General features: G+C 40.8%; 1 protein-coding gene across 1 annotated transcript in view; it reads right to left on the bottom strand.

Moving 5' to 3' along the window:
- ptn (pleiotrophin) overlaps positions 1-16,623 on the bottom strand; it is a 41,253-nt gene that overhangs the window by 6,524 nt on the left and 18,106 nt on the right. Inside the window, exons 2-4 of the mRNA XM_069164953.1 lie at positions 6,985-7,079; positions 5,597-5,770; positions 2,336-2,497 (exon numbers count right to left, since the gene is read on the bottom strand). Of these exons, the coding sequence (XP_069021054.1) occupies positions 2,336-2,497; positions 5,597-5,770; positions 6,985-7,078 (430 nt within the window). The 5' untranslated portion in view covers position 7,079. The remainder of the gene's footprint in view (positions 1-2,335; positions 2,498-5,596; positions 5,771-6,984; positions 7,080-16,623) is intronic.

Here is a 16,623-nt window from a genome sequence, read left to right as displayed (position 1 = left end):
TTATTTACTCTTCTCCCATTAGGTCACATCTTGTTTCTACTCAAGTTTTCTGATAACTGACATTTTTCCAGAGAATGTGGGAAGTAGAAGAGGAAAAACAAAAAAAAACAGTCCCCCTGGATTGAATGTTTTTGACATGACTGACGCAAGCTTGTAATTATAGTTGAATAGTGAGTTAACCTATTCACCCCTTCCTTAATGCTGTCACTCAATGTTTCATCTCAGCGCTTAAGTAGGAGGATTTCCATCATGTTGCTGGTGGATTGAATATGAATGTGAATCACAGCTGGCATTGCCTGAGATTAAATCATTTGCAAGGGTTTGTTGGATTTAGCAAAGATGCAATCAGACCGAGATAAACCAGGGGAGGAAGATAAGCATCCCACTGAACTTTCACAGTGATTATCACAAAGAGGACAGAAGAAGTTCATTCTGTTATATTCCTCGATGCACATACTGATACTAATTCGTCCTAATTAAGATGAAACTCACATTGGTTTGCCTGCGATTTTGACCCGAGTGTACATTTTGCGCCGTTTTCGAAAGTTCTGTTTTTAACAAAGCTTGTCAGCAGGAAGCTCAGCAGAAGAAACAGAGACGCCCAAGTGGTAAACATCCCTTCAGCTATAATTAATTAAGCTAACCGAGTGATCTAACATCCCCTGTAACTGTTTACAGCGATCTGACAGTGATGATTTACAAGAAGAATCATTCCAGGACTTTCTTTCAGCTCGTTTCTGCACGCGTTTGGCTTTTGATCCGAACCGACATGTGATTTCTCCGGAGAGTAAAAACCGTCTCCAGCTTTCCAACTAGCCCCAAAAAAGGCTCGCGTATCACAGCCCCGATTCAGAGATGATGCGTTTCAGCGAATCTGTCTTACCGTACAAAGTCCATGAACAAGGCTCGTAAAAGACAATGAAACTGCACGTTTCATTGAATATGGGCATATTTCATGCTCTTGGTTTCGTCAGTAGTTTTTAGTTTGATGTGTTTATCGGTGTTTAAAGAGCAACAGGCTTTTGAACAAAACAAATACTGAAGGAAACAAGATGCTGTGCTGAACTTTAGTAAAACGCTGTAATGTCACAGACTGAAACCGGCTAACTTCAAATAAAGTGAAAGAAGTCAAAATTTTTAATATAATAGATAGAATAAATAGTTGAATTACTTGTTAAAAATATGGAAAACTGTTGAAAGAGTTGAACTTGTTTGCTAACAATAAATTAACAGTTGATACTGAGCTAAGAGTGGCAAACAGTTGCATTTTTTTTAAGCTAAACATCGATAGAAAAATGACATTTTTAGGTAGTAAGGACAAAATAAATTAATTTTAGCTCCACATACAAAGGTAAACAATTGAAACTATGAGCTAAAAGTATGGTCAACAGTGGAAATTATTTGCTAAAAGTATCATTAAACAAATGAAATTGTTAACTACTTAGGATTAACAAATAAAATGTCCGCGAAACATAAAGGAAAAACAATTAAAACTGTTAGCTAAAAGTATAAATAAATAGTTGAAATTGGTTGTTAAATGCATGAATAGCTGGTAAATGGAGAAGTCAGTAGAAGACGTGGATGACTTGTTAAAATAGTTAAATAATTATGGACAAACGGTTCAACTAATTAAGTAACCATAAGCTGAAAGTAGTCCAGAAATGGAAAGAATAACTAAAAGTGATTTATAAACACGTTAAATAAAAACTGTGGACGTAATTGATGGGTGTTAAAATCGACAGTTAAAATATAAAGCTTAAACTAATGAATTAATAGCTCAGACCAATCTGACCTAAACAGTTCAACTGGATGAAAACAACGTTCATCATGTAAATTTGTATATCTGAAGTATTAAATACCATCCAGTTTAAAATAAGTTCACAGGAACCCATTTGAACATGAAAGGTGGCGTTGATAAAGGGGTTCTCGAGTCCACCTGACAGGCCCGTGGGTGTACGTCAGATGAAAAAAGGTTGGGAGCCACTGAAGCAGCAGGTGGTGTCAGTATTTACAAGAGCTGCCATTTCCTATTTCTACATTAAGAGTTGTTTAAAGGAAAAAGGTAGCGAATAATGTAAATAGCTTACAATATAGAAAATGTAATTTTCTCAACTAACTTGAGCCCTTGGGTCTAAAATGTCCTGCATGTTTAGTTTGTTGCTGTTTCTGTGCAGTAGAACATCACGTCCTGTTCTTTGTGAGCGGAGACCCACGTTCCACACTTTCGAAGACGCATCGGCAGGACTTCAGCGCATAACCGCGGTCGGCGACGAGCTCCACGCCGTCCACCGAGGCCAACATGTTATCTCCCGATGACTCATTCCTCTCGGCTTACCTTGCAGCTTGGTCTTGGGGATTTTCCCACAAGGCTTGGTGGCTGTGACCGTGGTAGCGCAAGTGGCGTCCATGAGCGCTCGCTTCAGCACTCCCGTTCTGTTCTTCTTGCCCGTCGCCAGGTCGCACTCCCCCCAAGCCTGGAAGTCGTACTTGCATTCCCCTAAAGAAACAAGATACTTAATTAGATGCTTTTGTTTCGTGAAAGCCCTTCAGAGAGGGAATATTATAGAAGCTAAAAGGACACAATTACAATTGACTGCTTTTTAATGACAATATATGTAAGAATCTGCAATCAGTGAGTGGAACAAACCCACTGAGCATCAGGAGCTGTGAGTCATATACTTTGAATGGCCGTTTGATGAACAGTTGGCTATTACCTCCTCCTGTCAATAGAAAGCGTCCCAACATCCATACAGCGACTTCACGGGATGCCTTTCTTAGCTACACAATAAAAGATGCATATGCTGCAGCTAAGAGGAGCAGATGGTGCATCACGCTTTTGATCTTATGTATCCTATATGATGAAACCCGCTAACAGATGGATGCAATCGAAAAGCAGGCTGGCTGCCTTTCATCATTGATGGATACGATCTCGACAGCCGAATAGTGAAAGCACTTTCAGCAGGACCATTTCGCACGTGTGTGCTTTCATTTGATATTACATTTAACCCACCTTTAAACTCAACCAGGATGCAAGATTGCGGCGTAAAATGGCAGCGGCGGCTGGTGCATGCAAGAGAGATGGTCTTTTGAAGAGCGTGTGTATGTGGTGTTTGTTTGTGTACCGCGTTGTCCATGTCTCTCGTATCGCCCTCCATTATTTTGTTGCCCATGAAGCCGGGCTCCCTCGAGACCGTGACACTCATTCGTCAGCTTCCTCTCACATGAAAGCATCAGACCCCTTGTCACAGCTTCTGAGATCCCAGGGTGCTCATCAGAGGGAGGGGAGAGGTGGGTAGATGGGGCCGATGAGAGGAGGGTGTGGAGGGCAGGGGAGGGTGAGTGATGGGGCCATTGTAGCGAGAATCCTACAGGGACTTCCTGAGCAACCAACTTCAAAAAAAAAAAAAAACTGTGCCTCCATACCTAGAATTTGTCACAGAGAGAGAGTTGCCCTGCGGGCTCCTGGGAATTTTTGTTCAGGCAGCCCATGTCCTCTTTAAGGTGTCACATGGACAGTGAAATAATGCCATAAAAGGGTGAACACACCCACTCATGAATACCGATGCATCCATTCCAAGTCCTAGACATCTAAATGAGATTTCTTAATTGCTGGAGAAGATCTGAATCACAACATTATAATATTATTATTATTATTATTATTCTAAGGCCTTCATTTCAAAGTTTAAAAAAAACATCTGGCTGCTGGTCTGTCATCATGTGGAATTATTTTCTGAGGCTGAAGCAGGGAGTTTATATCGGTGCATCGTGTTAAATGTTTGTATTAATTGATGGATAGATGTAGTTTGTGAAGGACATTATCATGGTAAACCCAAATATTCTGTTTCTATTCTGGATTCCACTTATTTACAGCATATTATACAATTTAAATTGTATGATTATTATTATCACCATCAACATTTCATAAAGCAAATCATTTTTTAAAAACCTTGGATACTCAAAGATATTTATTTTGATATTCTGCACCATTCCTACATTAGTCTATTATATCCAATTAAAACAATAAGAAAATTATGAATCAAAATGAAAAGAGAAAAAAAGTCATAATTAATCTATTAATTTATTAGTCATTATGAATTTAATGTATTTGTATTGTCAAACGACATCATAATATGTAGCATACATGCATCCGGTCACAGCTGTGGTGCATGTTGTTCATGTTTGGGGAGCAAAGTATCATAGTTATGTTGCCAGACTGGTATTTGCCATAATGTCCATCTCGTTTAAAAGCAGATATTTTGACATGCAGTCCTGCTGAATTTTTGTTTTTGACAGATGATGCCTCGGTTCCATCAAGTGTCTCCTTTCAGCTTTCACCCCTTTTAGAATCATTTATCTGTTTGAGCTTTGTGTCTGTGGATTCAGCCACTGCAGCACATTGTACCACCTTTTTTCAGGTTTATTATATTCAGATCCATTAGCAGCCGTGTTTGTTAGGTGCTTCTCTTCTTTTTCTTTTCTTTTGGGGGGGTTACTCTGCTGGAAACTCTGACTCCACAGCATTTTGCACACGTTTCCTGTTTTAACATTCGTACGTACGGAGAACAAAGTGGCCCATGTGCTGCAAACTCAAAACCACCGTTAACCTAGTTTTCACGAGTTTGTTTTGAGGATCTTTTGGGGTTTAAGCGTTTTAATCACACGTAACAGTTTTGGCTAAATGGGTTGTGAAATCTTTCATGCTCAGGACCTCAGAGCTGCACTTAGTGCGAATGAAGACACATGCTGCTGTTCTTCAATGCAGTATGCTACCTACCAAAACTTAGTCTACCAGCCTGAGCAGTTTTCTAAAGAATGGCTAACAGACATCTCACTCAGCAGCACCATACAGTGTCTAAATGCAGCTCTAGCTGCCAGGGTTAAATTGTGAATTAATTACCAAAAATATTCAAATTTAAAAAGGCATTGCTCTCAGGTTGCAAAGATCTCTGGCCTCTACTACTCAGACTTTTCTTTTCTGTTCTTTTCATTCCTGAAGTAACTTTCCACAATTCAAAGGCCACAGGCGTGTAATGTATTGCCACTCCTCCAAAAGTTTTGCTGCTACAATCTATGTCGTCGGTTAGCAGGGCCATTATTTCCTGCAGTGTGTTCATCATTGGTGACAGGCTCATTGCAGAGCAGCAGGCTCCTGCCTGACAGGCCTTACCGTGGGAACAAAAGTCCCCTGGGCTTTTCACCGGGAGACATTTTCTGCTGTAAAAGCTGCACAGTCTCGAGCCCGAAAAGATGATTATTCCTGCGTTTTCCAAAACAATGCATCATATTCGCAGCAGAGATTTCTATTATATCTCTCATTAGCTAGATTACTCATTCCTGTTTGGGAAAATGGGACAATGGTTTGTGTGGAGGACGGGGCCACAATCGATCATGAGGACGTGTGGAGTGAGACGGATAGGAGCCATGCCTTCGTACAGAAGGAGGAGACTTACATGGGTCTTTTAGTAGATGTAAATTATTTAAACACTATCAAAAAGTAGACCTTTAAAATCCCACGAGGAAATATCTGGTAAATACCAGTTCAAGTAGCTGCTTATTTATATTTCTTTTTCTACAAAGTCCGAACATTTCTCCTCACCTCCAAACTTCTTCTTCCAGTTGCAGGGGATCTTGCAGCGTTGAGTCTTGATGGTCTGCTTGCAGTCGGTGCCGGTTCGTGTTCCCTCCCTGGTGCCGAGTCCACAGTCGCCTTCGTTGGCTACGCACACGCTCCACTGCCACTCCCCGCAGTCCGACTTGCGCTCCTTCTTTCCTGTAGGAATGAGCCGCACGTATCAAACACAAGTGTTGTTACCCCGCTGACAATGTCATGGCAGAAGGAGTTGAAGGGGCAAATCAAAGTTTAATAATAGTTCCAGGGGAGTATCGCTGCATATGTGAAAAAAGTTGAACGAAGCCTTTTAAGGATTCAGATGAAGGTGCGCAATGTCGGAGTGATGCTGATTGGGGGAAAGAAGTGAACGTGCCTCATCCCTGCTGAGACGAGCAGCTAGAGGCTATATTAGCTTCTACTCGTATAATACATCTGACTGAACTGACAGGGACTCTGTTACATTGAAGGTTATGTAGGCAGCAGGTTTTCACAAGAATAGAAAAAGCTGATAATACTAGTTCTTCTGCACTGATTTTGATACTTAAAAAACAAGCAAAGTTGGTCGAGCCAGAGCTGTTTATAAGTGACAAGTCTTCAGACAGTATGGAAGTTTATTAAATCTCTGAATGCCGACCATTAAAATGACATTCCCCTTTTATTTTTAATCATGTGGTTTTACACAGCCGATGTCAAGAGCTAAAACTCAAATACCTAAAGCAAGTGGCCAAGCAGCACCTAACTGATGCTGTTATTTTTGGTGTATCTCGAATACTTGGTCAAAACTTGACATTTCAAGAACGAGTCAGTTGTTTCAGGAGTTAAGTTTTAAGCCTCACAGGAGTCTTATATACGTCGGGTCTGAAGTTCTCATTGTTGAGTCTCACATCTGCAGCCCTGGTTATATTTAAAACTGTGTTAGAAGATGTTTGTTTATATTCTAAATTGAAATTGCTATTTGCAGAGTCTAAAAAAGTATTTACCCCCTCTTGGACTTTTTCACATTATTTCAAGGCAGTTGTAATGGGCTTAGGCGCTCGCACTAATTTCCAATGCAAATGTGCTTTTTGCCTTGAATTTAAATTAGGTTAAATGTTGTTTTCTTCACCCAAGTGGGATTTATCTAACTTATTTCCCTTTTTGCAAACTATTGCTATTTGTTTCTGGTAAATTCTCAAAGGAGACCAATTACTTCAAACTCTAAGTTAAAAAAGAAAAATGCATCTATTTTTTTATTTATTTTTTTAAGTTGTGTTGTTCAGAGGGACACAGCACTGTGGTAACACTATGTATTCTACATCCCTTGATGTGAGGTTAACTGGCAGAAATTGCATCTTCATCACCGAACAAGTGTACAGATGGTTTGCGTGAATCACCTTGTTTCTCTCCTTTGCCTCCTTCAGCTGCCATCACAGTTAGCACCAGGAGTGCCATTACTGCCACCCGTGTCCACTGCTTCTGTCCATTCATTCTGAAAGTGAGAAGAGACAACTGTTCAGGCAGAATCCGACTGTCATTACACAGTTCAACTGTTAGCAGTCAGTGCTATTCAGCGCTGTTCAGCGTAAATCCAACACTTGTTCTGGGGAGCCTTCCTTAGATTGTCTCGTCCACGTGGACGCAAACTAATGACGTCTTACATTTGAAAACTCTTTAAAAATGCTCTTGAACGTGACACATTCAGCTTGAGGAAGAGGAGAAGAAGAAGAAAAAAAAAAAGCAAATGTTGTCCAAAAGTCTCATGAGACCAGGGAAAGAGCCTGGGGAACTTCCATTTCTTATCTTGCGTCATTCCCAATGTCACATTTTGATCGTCTGCCATTACACTGAAAGTCATAGATGTGTTTGCTGTCAGTCTCAGTGAAGTCTTGTCACGGGTAAAAAGTCACCACAAGTTTGATATGATGTCTCAAAACTCTTGCTTCCTTCAGTCTGAAACTAGAAACATCGATGCTCACCGAGATTCATCAAGATTTGACCTTGTTATTAAAGGTGCTTCATTGGAGCCTTTGACCACTAGCAGAAGACTTCCAGCAAGTAAACGGATGTAAACAATGCAGGTATAAAATCAGCATGAATATTTTTTACAAGAAAAAAACATACATTTGAAATGTTCATAAGATAAACATTAATCATTTTGTTGTAGCAAAAGTGAATGTAAACAGAAATTGTGTCCATTTACAGATCCAGTCTTAACATACATGTTGGTTTTTATCATTACCTTAAATAAAAATGATTCCAATCAGGGAGGATGTTTTATTTAAAACAGGAGGAAAATTGGACCCGAGAAGCCCTAATTTAGCATAAGAATAAGAAGTAGAAATGATTGAAGAAATGTTATGCATCTTAATATTTCTTTCCTTTATAAAATAGTAGAAACACAGTTGATGCGGAGATCTCCCTTCACTCTTCTTTGCTTTTTGAGCTGCCATTAGGTGCAAAACAGGCCAGAGATTTGTAGTTTGAGAGGCCTCGAGTCCAAACGGGCTTACTGAACTGCACAATATTTGCTGAAGAAAAGATTACACCTGCAGCGAGAAAAGGGCAAGACAGCTCCGTTGTGTATTTGTGTGTGTATATATATATAAGGTTAAACAAATCAAACCGAGATATTATGCATCACAATTTCCTTCCTTATTTGACGCTCCTGCTGGTTCTGGATCAGCAGAAAGCCATTACTGTCACTGTCACCAGGCTAATGCAATGAGATGAAATTAATGCGCAAAAAATTCCACTGTGCTCTCCGCTGCCTCCCTCCCCAAGTGAGATCCTCCAGCAGACAGCGCTCTCTGAGAGGGAGACAGCATGAGACCGAGCCGAGTGTCTGACGCCAACAACACTCCTCTGGGCTCAACTTCCCATAGAACAGTTGAGCCTGGCAGGGAAATAATATACCTTTGTAATTTTTTTTTTTTTTTAATCATGAGCTGGTTTCCAGCCCCTCCTCCATCACATTGTATAATAAACCTGTATTCCCAACTTTTCATTTCACTCACTTAAGATTTCATATAAGTTAAGTCTGAGTGACAGTGAAAGCCTCTGAAATTTAAAAGGTATTCAAATCTTCTATGTAATTATTGGATGTTACTGAAGTGAGTTTTATCTCTGCGTTAATGTCTTCCAACACTTCTTAGAAAGTCGTAATGAGCCTTACAGCAACGCCTGTAGTTTGCCTGCCAGGAGAAGACGTCTGAATCCTTCACATGATGGATTTTATACTTTTCTGACTGAGGCAGCTCACAGACAAACCCGGTTTTGATTAAATACTTCAGACTCCATCGCCCATATTTTTTGTTTTTAATGTTGTCTCTCAAGAGATTCCAAATTATTCATCTCTTCCACAACCCAAAGAAGGAAGAAGAAAAAAAATAAATCATTGAATCCCAACAGTAAGAAGTGCACACACGAGTTTCATAGAGAAAAACCCAACGAGAGCTCCCTGATAAAGATAATTTTTCCACGAAAAATGCATTGTTGCCTTTGAAAAGATAAGAAAGCCTTTCCTTCAGTTAGTCACACACAGTGATGGGCTCTTGGTGCAGTTCTGGCATAATATGGAACGGGGCTGATGACTTTGACTGAGCTCTCCATACAAAAGGTTAAAGCAAAAAAAAGTCGTGGAATTAAGCTGACTTAACCATTTCCTCTTTAGCCAAAGAATCCTGAAAGAGGACAGGTTTCTCCTCCTCCAGAAGTCAATAAATTATATGAAAGTCCCCATCTAGCTCTTCTTTCCGGAGCACGACAGCACCTATAATGGATGACTGAGTGGGTCGGAGCATTTGACTATTAGTGAGTCGGTATGTGCGCTGCTTGCGTAACCCTTCGCGAAGAAGCGCCAACTTAAAGGACATCCATGTGTGCTTTTTCCATTAATCCTCTCCTCTCCTTCACTTTCTTTAAACACAATCAGAAACACCTACAGCTCCACACTTTGTGACCGTAAGAAGAAGAAGAGCTTTTATAACACAAAGGTTTCTTCCTTATAAGTCTCGGCTCCTGGCAACCTGAACACGAATCAGCCTCTCATCATGACTCAGACCCCCGTAATTTGGCTAAAGCAGTGGGGGTTTTAGTATAAACTCAGTTCACCGCCATCCCTCGACTCATCCTTCATTATAGCCGACAAAGACTTTGTGTTTTGTTTTGCTGGAGATGTATTTTGTCCAGATTATTTAAAGGAGATACTGATGAATATCGAAAAATTCATATGTTTCAATGTTCTGCTTAAGTTGATATGCAGGTAGAAGAAGAAAAAGAGTCATTCATCACTACCTAACCTGCCCCCAGATTCCAGGCTGGATACCTAAGGCAGGATATTGCCAATTCCAGAAGGTCTAGTGAAGTGAATCTTCTTCAAATAAAAGAAAGTCATTTTATGCCCCGGAGATTGTGGGAAGAGAAAATGTTTTAGAAAAGTTGCTGAAGAGTCCTTGAATTTTTTTAACAGGTTCTAAAAGAGGCATTGTTTATGGTCAGAAAAAGATAAGAGGTTATACATCTGGTCTCTTGTACGTGTTGGTTAGGATGAGCCTTCCTCCAGGAAGCTGCCATAATTAAAAATACAGATAATGTGACTCCCTGGGATGGACTGGTCACAGTCGATTGCAAAACAAATCCCTAATACTGAGGGGAAATGTACTGAATGTCCTGCACATGCAAAAAGCCAGAGCCACAATCTGTGTTCATCGGCCACCAGAAATTGGACCAGGACGGACATCAGTTTTGTGCCGTTCACATGTGGGCAACTGACTAAGTTCAGCCAGAGAAACACGCAAACACATTCAGGTTATGTGCACCCACTGTGAAAGTGGGATAATATATATATATATATTTTTTTTACTTGTGCACTGAGTTACAAACACAACATGACATTTTGTTTTCGGGATGTCAGGACTGCAGAGTCACTGCCCGTCTTCCTCCACAGGCTGAAAACCAATCTCTTCAAACTACTGTCCATCTTGACACTTACTACAATTTCAGATGATACCAAGCACTTGTTCTCCTTCTCCTTCTTTGGAGTCAGCGTTGGTCAGTCAGTAGCTTTTCGAAAATTGATGCCCAAAGTCAGTTTACACTCACAGTGCGAAATGTTTTTCAGCTGTAAATGTCTGCTTGCAGCTGGCAAAGAAATCATTTTCGGATTTCACATTATTGCTTAATGTATATCCACTGGTTTAAGAGACAGGAGATTCTAACTGAACAGCAAACTTTAGTTTAAATGTCTAGTTAATATGTATTAAACTCAGGGACAAATACAATCTCATTTAGAAAACCACTTGCAATTAAAGTCTGAATCCCCCCACCCACCCACCCACCACCACCACCTGAGCTCAGACAAGGACAGGAGAACTGAATGTTTGCAAACCTCACACTAATGGAGTTACTTTAGCTGGAACATCAGAAACGTCCAGCGGTCGGTGTGGCTCATAAGCGAGTGAGAATTAGTCCCATCAAACCCTCCCATTTGGCCCATTGATCCAGACACAGCTGTGGGTTCCCGGGGATGGAGGAGGAGGAGGAGGAGGAAAGCCAATACTGGCCACCAATCGATGGACCTTCAGTGACTCCCCGTGTGCTTCTGCAAATATGCACAAGACACTCCAGCACTCCAGAGGTTCGAAGCACTCTCCGTCTCTCCCCCTCGCTCGCAATCCCCGCCGAGTACATAAAGGAGAATCTATTTATACGATGAGATCCTTCGGCTCGCGTTTCATATGAAGGAAGGAGGTGAGAGAGAGTCAACAATGTAGGAATAAAGGAGAGAACAGTTTAATGAATCAATTGGCCCGAGAAAAGGGGACCCGCTGGGGTCATTAGCTGTACTGGCCGAGCGAGAACGTTTTCTACCATTATCCTTCTGTGAAGAATGGATTTTGGTTTCTCCGATTAAAACCATTAACCTCTCACAATCCAGTTAATAATCACAGAACTCACACTATGCAGTCTATACACATAAGGGCAGAACGTAATTAGGCAACACCTCCTCTGTGATGTGATAATGAGGAACACAAATATTATGATTCGACACATGTATGCATTTAAAATACCACTTAGCTGCAGATGAATTAAACATGTTTTTATTTTTAAATAACTCTTTTCCCCTTGAGCTAGCAAATCAAAGGATGTCATTTCCGAAAGCAAGTCTCTAACAGCTCTCTCTGACTGCATCATGCAATAATTACAGTTGAGTCTATATGAGGTAATATTTTCTTATCCTATAAGATCTTTAGTCCAAACGTGCTTTTCACTTGAGTCAAATGGAGCATTAAGATATATTAAAACCCTAAACATTATTTAAAATAGACAAAATACAAATCTAGTTCTAGAAAAAAACTTAAAATCTAAAACTATTTTTTTTTTTAAATAAAAATGAGTCAAATGACAATGTAATGATGTCAAAGGTGTTGCATGGGTCACTTGTACTGGGGAAATCCTAGCATGGACCCCTGAGTGGCTTTTCGTTGGGTGCAGTCAATGTCCAAATCATGAACGCATTACTGACAGCAGATAAAGTCAATGAGAAATGAACAGGGCAAAGCTGAGCACATATACTGTATGTGATCTTACAGATGACAAGATATTCGATTTTAATTATACATCATTAACCACTTTTAGCCATAGAAATATAAATGGTGATTCATCTGCTATTCTGCTGCCCTTAAGTGGCTAAAATAATCAGCTACTGTTGGTCTAGAAAATCATTTTCCTTTACGATTATATTTAAGGAGATATTTGGACCAACATTAGTGGAACAGCAGGTAAATCTATGAAATGGTTTCACATTCAGGCAGGCTTACAAAATGTAAGTACTGTTTTAATTTATACAGGTTGCAACAGAGAGCACAGCTTAACAGCAGGTCATACAGGAGCAAGCAGTCAGTCTCCAGCTATTTCATCTGCTAAGTAAGAAGAGGGATGGCAGGCAAACGTGTTGCATGACATAAGGCTGATTGCCCAGAAAACACCAAACAACAGATCAGCAGAGACAAAAAAAAAAGACAACGTACACATGTGCACTTTGCACAAGAGAAGGTTGTAGATGGCAAATAGAAAACATGCTGCAATAAGCATGTTTCGTCTTGTGAACTAAGCTTTTTTTTTTGCCCTCCTTCGCCCTCTAGCCTTTCCGTGCTCTCGTAGACAACTTTCAGTTCTGGAGGTACATTTCACATGAACATGCTATCGTAAGGAAAAGGTAGCTTAAGTCTGGCACCCATAGTTCTCTTCCAAGTGATAAATACTGGCTTCACGAAGAAAAAGTGACTCAAGCCGATGTTGGGTCATCAAAAGGAAAGCGGAGAAGACAGCCGACCATCTTTACTTTCCTTCTCTCTGCTACTGCATGCAGGTACTAAACATCCTACTCACATTTGTGCACATGCCCAGTAGGGAAACACACACACAGCAGACAGCCGGCCAAACGGGGTCACTCTCACTTGTCTAAAGTCTTACTGACGATGTTGGATAAAGGTCAGCTGGGCGAATCTTCATAAGAACGCCCAGCTGCCTCTGAGGGTTCACGGAGGTTCGCAGTCAAGTGGCACGTCCTCCGTCGGCAGACCCGGGAGCACAACATCACGCGTGACTGTTCTTTCGTCCATTTCTGTTATCGCCACACCACCTTGACCGCAGACTGTCTGGGTCACGGAGAGTTTTAGGCATTTATTGGAGTCTAAGTTCACGTTAAACTGTTATTTTTTTTAAATGTAATTTTCTCGAAGAAATTCCTTCCACATTGCATCACTCTGCTCACTATGTAATATTCTCCCACTACTCGCACACAAATGGAGCAGAACGCACGAGTCTTCTCATGAATGCACACGTCCTCCGTACAGGTTGAATTTATCAAGTCGAAAAGAGCCACATAACAAATATTGGAAGCCATGATGTTTTTTGCGTGTGTCACTTAGAAAAAATAGGAGCGAATCCCGCAGAAAGAAGCAAAGAAATTTCAGATAAAAACACAAAAATATTCTTCCACGAGGTCCAGTCCATATTTAAACTGGTGTTAAGCTGCTCTTAACTGCATGCTTGTCCTTGTTTGTCCCTGCAAGTGGTTTCAATACCTCAACTAGTTCTAGTCTGGACAATATTTGTTGTTGTTGCTGCTTTTTGTGTTGCTGTTCAAGTTTTCTCTGAAAAGTTCTCAGAAAAATCTGACTTGGGCTGACTTTTCTTCCCTTTCTTGCAAAATTGATGAGCCTTACCTGAGTATAAAACAAAAACACACACAATTGTTTATAAAAATGGAATATGAAACATTGCAAACAGATAGGGATGATGATTTCTGTTCCTACAAAGTAACTTCTGACATTTAGAAAAACAATAACAGACGAAAAACCCCATTGCATTGACCGATTTTTTTGTTGTTGTGTGGCTCACCGTTTGTTTATCTTCAGTAACAGACAGAGAATACAGCACTATGTCCTTGGGAAAAGTCAAACAGAGAAATCCACTTCTGAGTGGCTTTCCCATCTCGGTAGTTGTGATTCAGAAGAGGAGCGAATGCCTCATCTAGACACAGGGCATATTGAAAGGATTTATTTAGGAGTTTTTGCGGTTTGTGTGTTCCTTGAGCTGAGCTTTGGAGAGATTTCAGCACAGATGAAATGAGAAGTGTATTGACTAGAGGACAGAGGAAGGCATTTGAAAGAGGCAGACAAGCATGTAAAGTCGAGCATATGCCTCCAATGTGCAGCTATTAACGACGTCGGGTGACAGAACGAAAGTCAATAACAGTCAAGTTAAAGGTTACTGCAGGATTATGGATTACTATAAAGGTAAATCCTATACGTAAAGCGAAGAAAATGCAGGTGATTGCAATAACGCCTCCGGGTTTGATTATGAACTGCCATTGAAGAAAAGTGAACCGTTGTCTCATGGGGGCCGTAGGATGCTTTTAATTGAGGTACGCCGCCATTTCTCATTTGTTTAGGTGCAGATGATCAGAGGAAAATGCCACACATTTCTGACTTGTGTTTTGTAAAGGTCAGACAGTGGGGGAGAGCATGTGAGGAGAGGGTCCCTGCTATCTCTCAGAGCTGCCCTGGAGGAGCCCCCCAGGGAGCCTCGCACCTGGACAAAAACAGCATGTGTGGCTGCCTTTCAGTGTGTGTGTGTGTGTGTGTGTGTGTGTGGCCAAGTCCTGAAAACAGAGGTAAATTTGAACAGCAGTGCAGAATGATAGGCTTGTTTAATCATTCATAATGTCATAATTATGTCATAATAAGGATGACAAACAAAAGCTCTGAGAGCATCCGAGCTGAAACTGCTGTAATTGAAAATGAAAAAAAATATAAAAATGAAGAAATACAAAAAGAAAAATGAAAAGAAAAGAAGAAAAAAAGACACACTGGAACCCTGAAGAAAGGAGGCCAGGTCTCGGGGCATCTCCCAGTCCCAGGTACCCATCATGCACCAGTCAAAGTGAGGCACACATTGTTCTCAAAGCTGCATGGATCTGGTGTTCTTGTACAAGAACAAGCGCTGCACACTGCTCCCGCTAGCAGCAGCAACCAGGACAAGTACTTGTTCCTGTTCTTGTCCCAGGTTGTCCCAAAGCGTCCAGGGGGATCTTACCTGTCATGGGCAAACCAGTCTTTCATACCCGACTCTGCCAGACCTCTGAAAATACTTGGGAAGGTGACCTGACCTGATCAGTTCATGATCAATACTGACGACTCAAGATTCTCTGCAGTCGCTTAACTTAAAAAAACAACAACAATAAAAGGCGAAAAATACAAAAAGCGCAAGCTCTAGTGGCCACACCCCTTTCTTAGCTCATTGCTCAGGTTACGTAACCACGGTTACATAACGGCCAACATAAAATGAGTTTCCGATCATATACGACGCCTCCGAACACCCACTCATTTGCTTATCCTCCCACTCATCTCTGTGCCATCTCTTTCTGTATTATTAGCATTATGGCAGCGTTATTAACCCCACACCATAACTGGCAAGACAAACTCCAGCAGTTATCAATCATCCTCCTTTTGTGGGGTTATCAAACTGCAATACCACTAATTCAACTTTCTAATAGTTTAGCCTATGTTTTCACAAAGGCTGCACAAAGAGTGCCATGGGGGCCACGCAAGTGGATTCAACTTTCAATACGGGCTTCTTTTCAGTGGAGACAAGTTGGACAAATACCAAGAAAGCCAACGTGTTTTTAGAAGTGCCTCAGAGGGTAAACATTTCAAACAAATGTCAGACAACGTGAAAATTGTGGGCGCTGTGCTTGAGCGCGCAAAGGTTTTGAGGCATTGCCACTGTTAACAAAAGTTATTTCTGTCTTTAGTTGCCCTCTCATATTGCAGTGTACTGTGCAATGATCTGGCGGCCCTTCTGAAAATAATTCCCTAATTAATGAGATATTAGGCCACAAAGTAAGGTACGTTTGGAGGGGGAGGGGAGGGGTGAGAAGGATGAAAAATGGGCAGGCTGAGCGCTTCAAAACATCAGTTCACAACCCAATGGATCGGTCGCACGCTGGCCCAAAAAAAGCAATATTCCCCACAGATAATAATTAGGAAAAGAGCAGCTGTAAAACACTGAAGATGTTTTTCAGATCCAAATTTGATCCATTCAGATCATTGATGTTTAGAGGAGCTGCATAACTCCTTTATCGTGTGTGTGGGTGTCAACTGGAAGTCATTAAATAACCGATAACGTTGGCAAGCGTTTTTCTTTTTTGCTGTTTTTCCCTTCACATGCCTTGACATGACTACAAACTCTCAAAGACTTTTTCATCAAACAAACTGCTGATATAAGGTTATACTATAACTGCAACAGTATTCATAAATGTACATTTTTATATAAATATTCTTCATGTTACAAGGCTAAACACAGATGTTTAGCCTTTTATGTCTATAAAGTGTGAATATTTTGAGTCAACAGGTTTTCATCATTTTATATCGCACTGATATGGATGTGCTGTATCGCCCTATTTTTTATCGTGTCCATTAATATTCTTCTCAGTGAAGAAAGCTACAGTATAGCAGCACCCATGTACA

Source organism: Embiotoca jacksoni, unplaced genomic scaffold (assembly GCF_022577435.1).
Source record: "Embiotoca jacksoni isolate LCO1_2020_lvr unplaced genomic scaffold, fEmbJac1.0.p SCAF_32, whole genome shotgun sequence".
In the NCBI taxonomy this organism is placed as follows: Eukaryota; Metazoa; Chordata; class Actinopteri; family Embiotocidae; genus Embiotoca; species Embiotoca jacksoni.
Note: the sequence above shows the minus strand (reverse complement) of the source record. Positions and strands in the feature narration are given on the sequence as shown.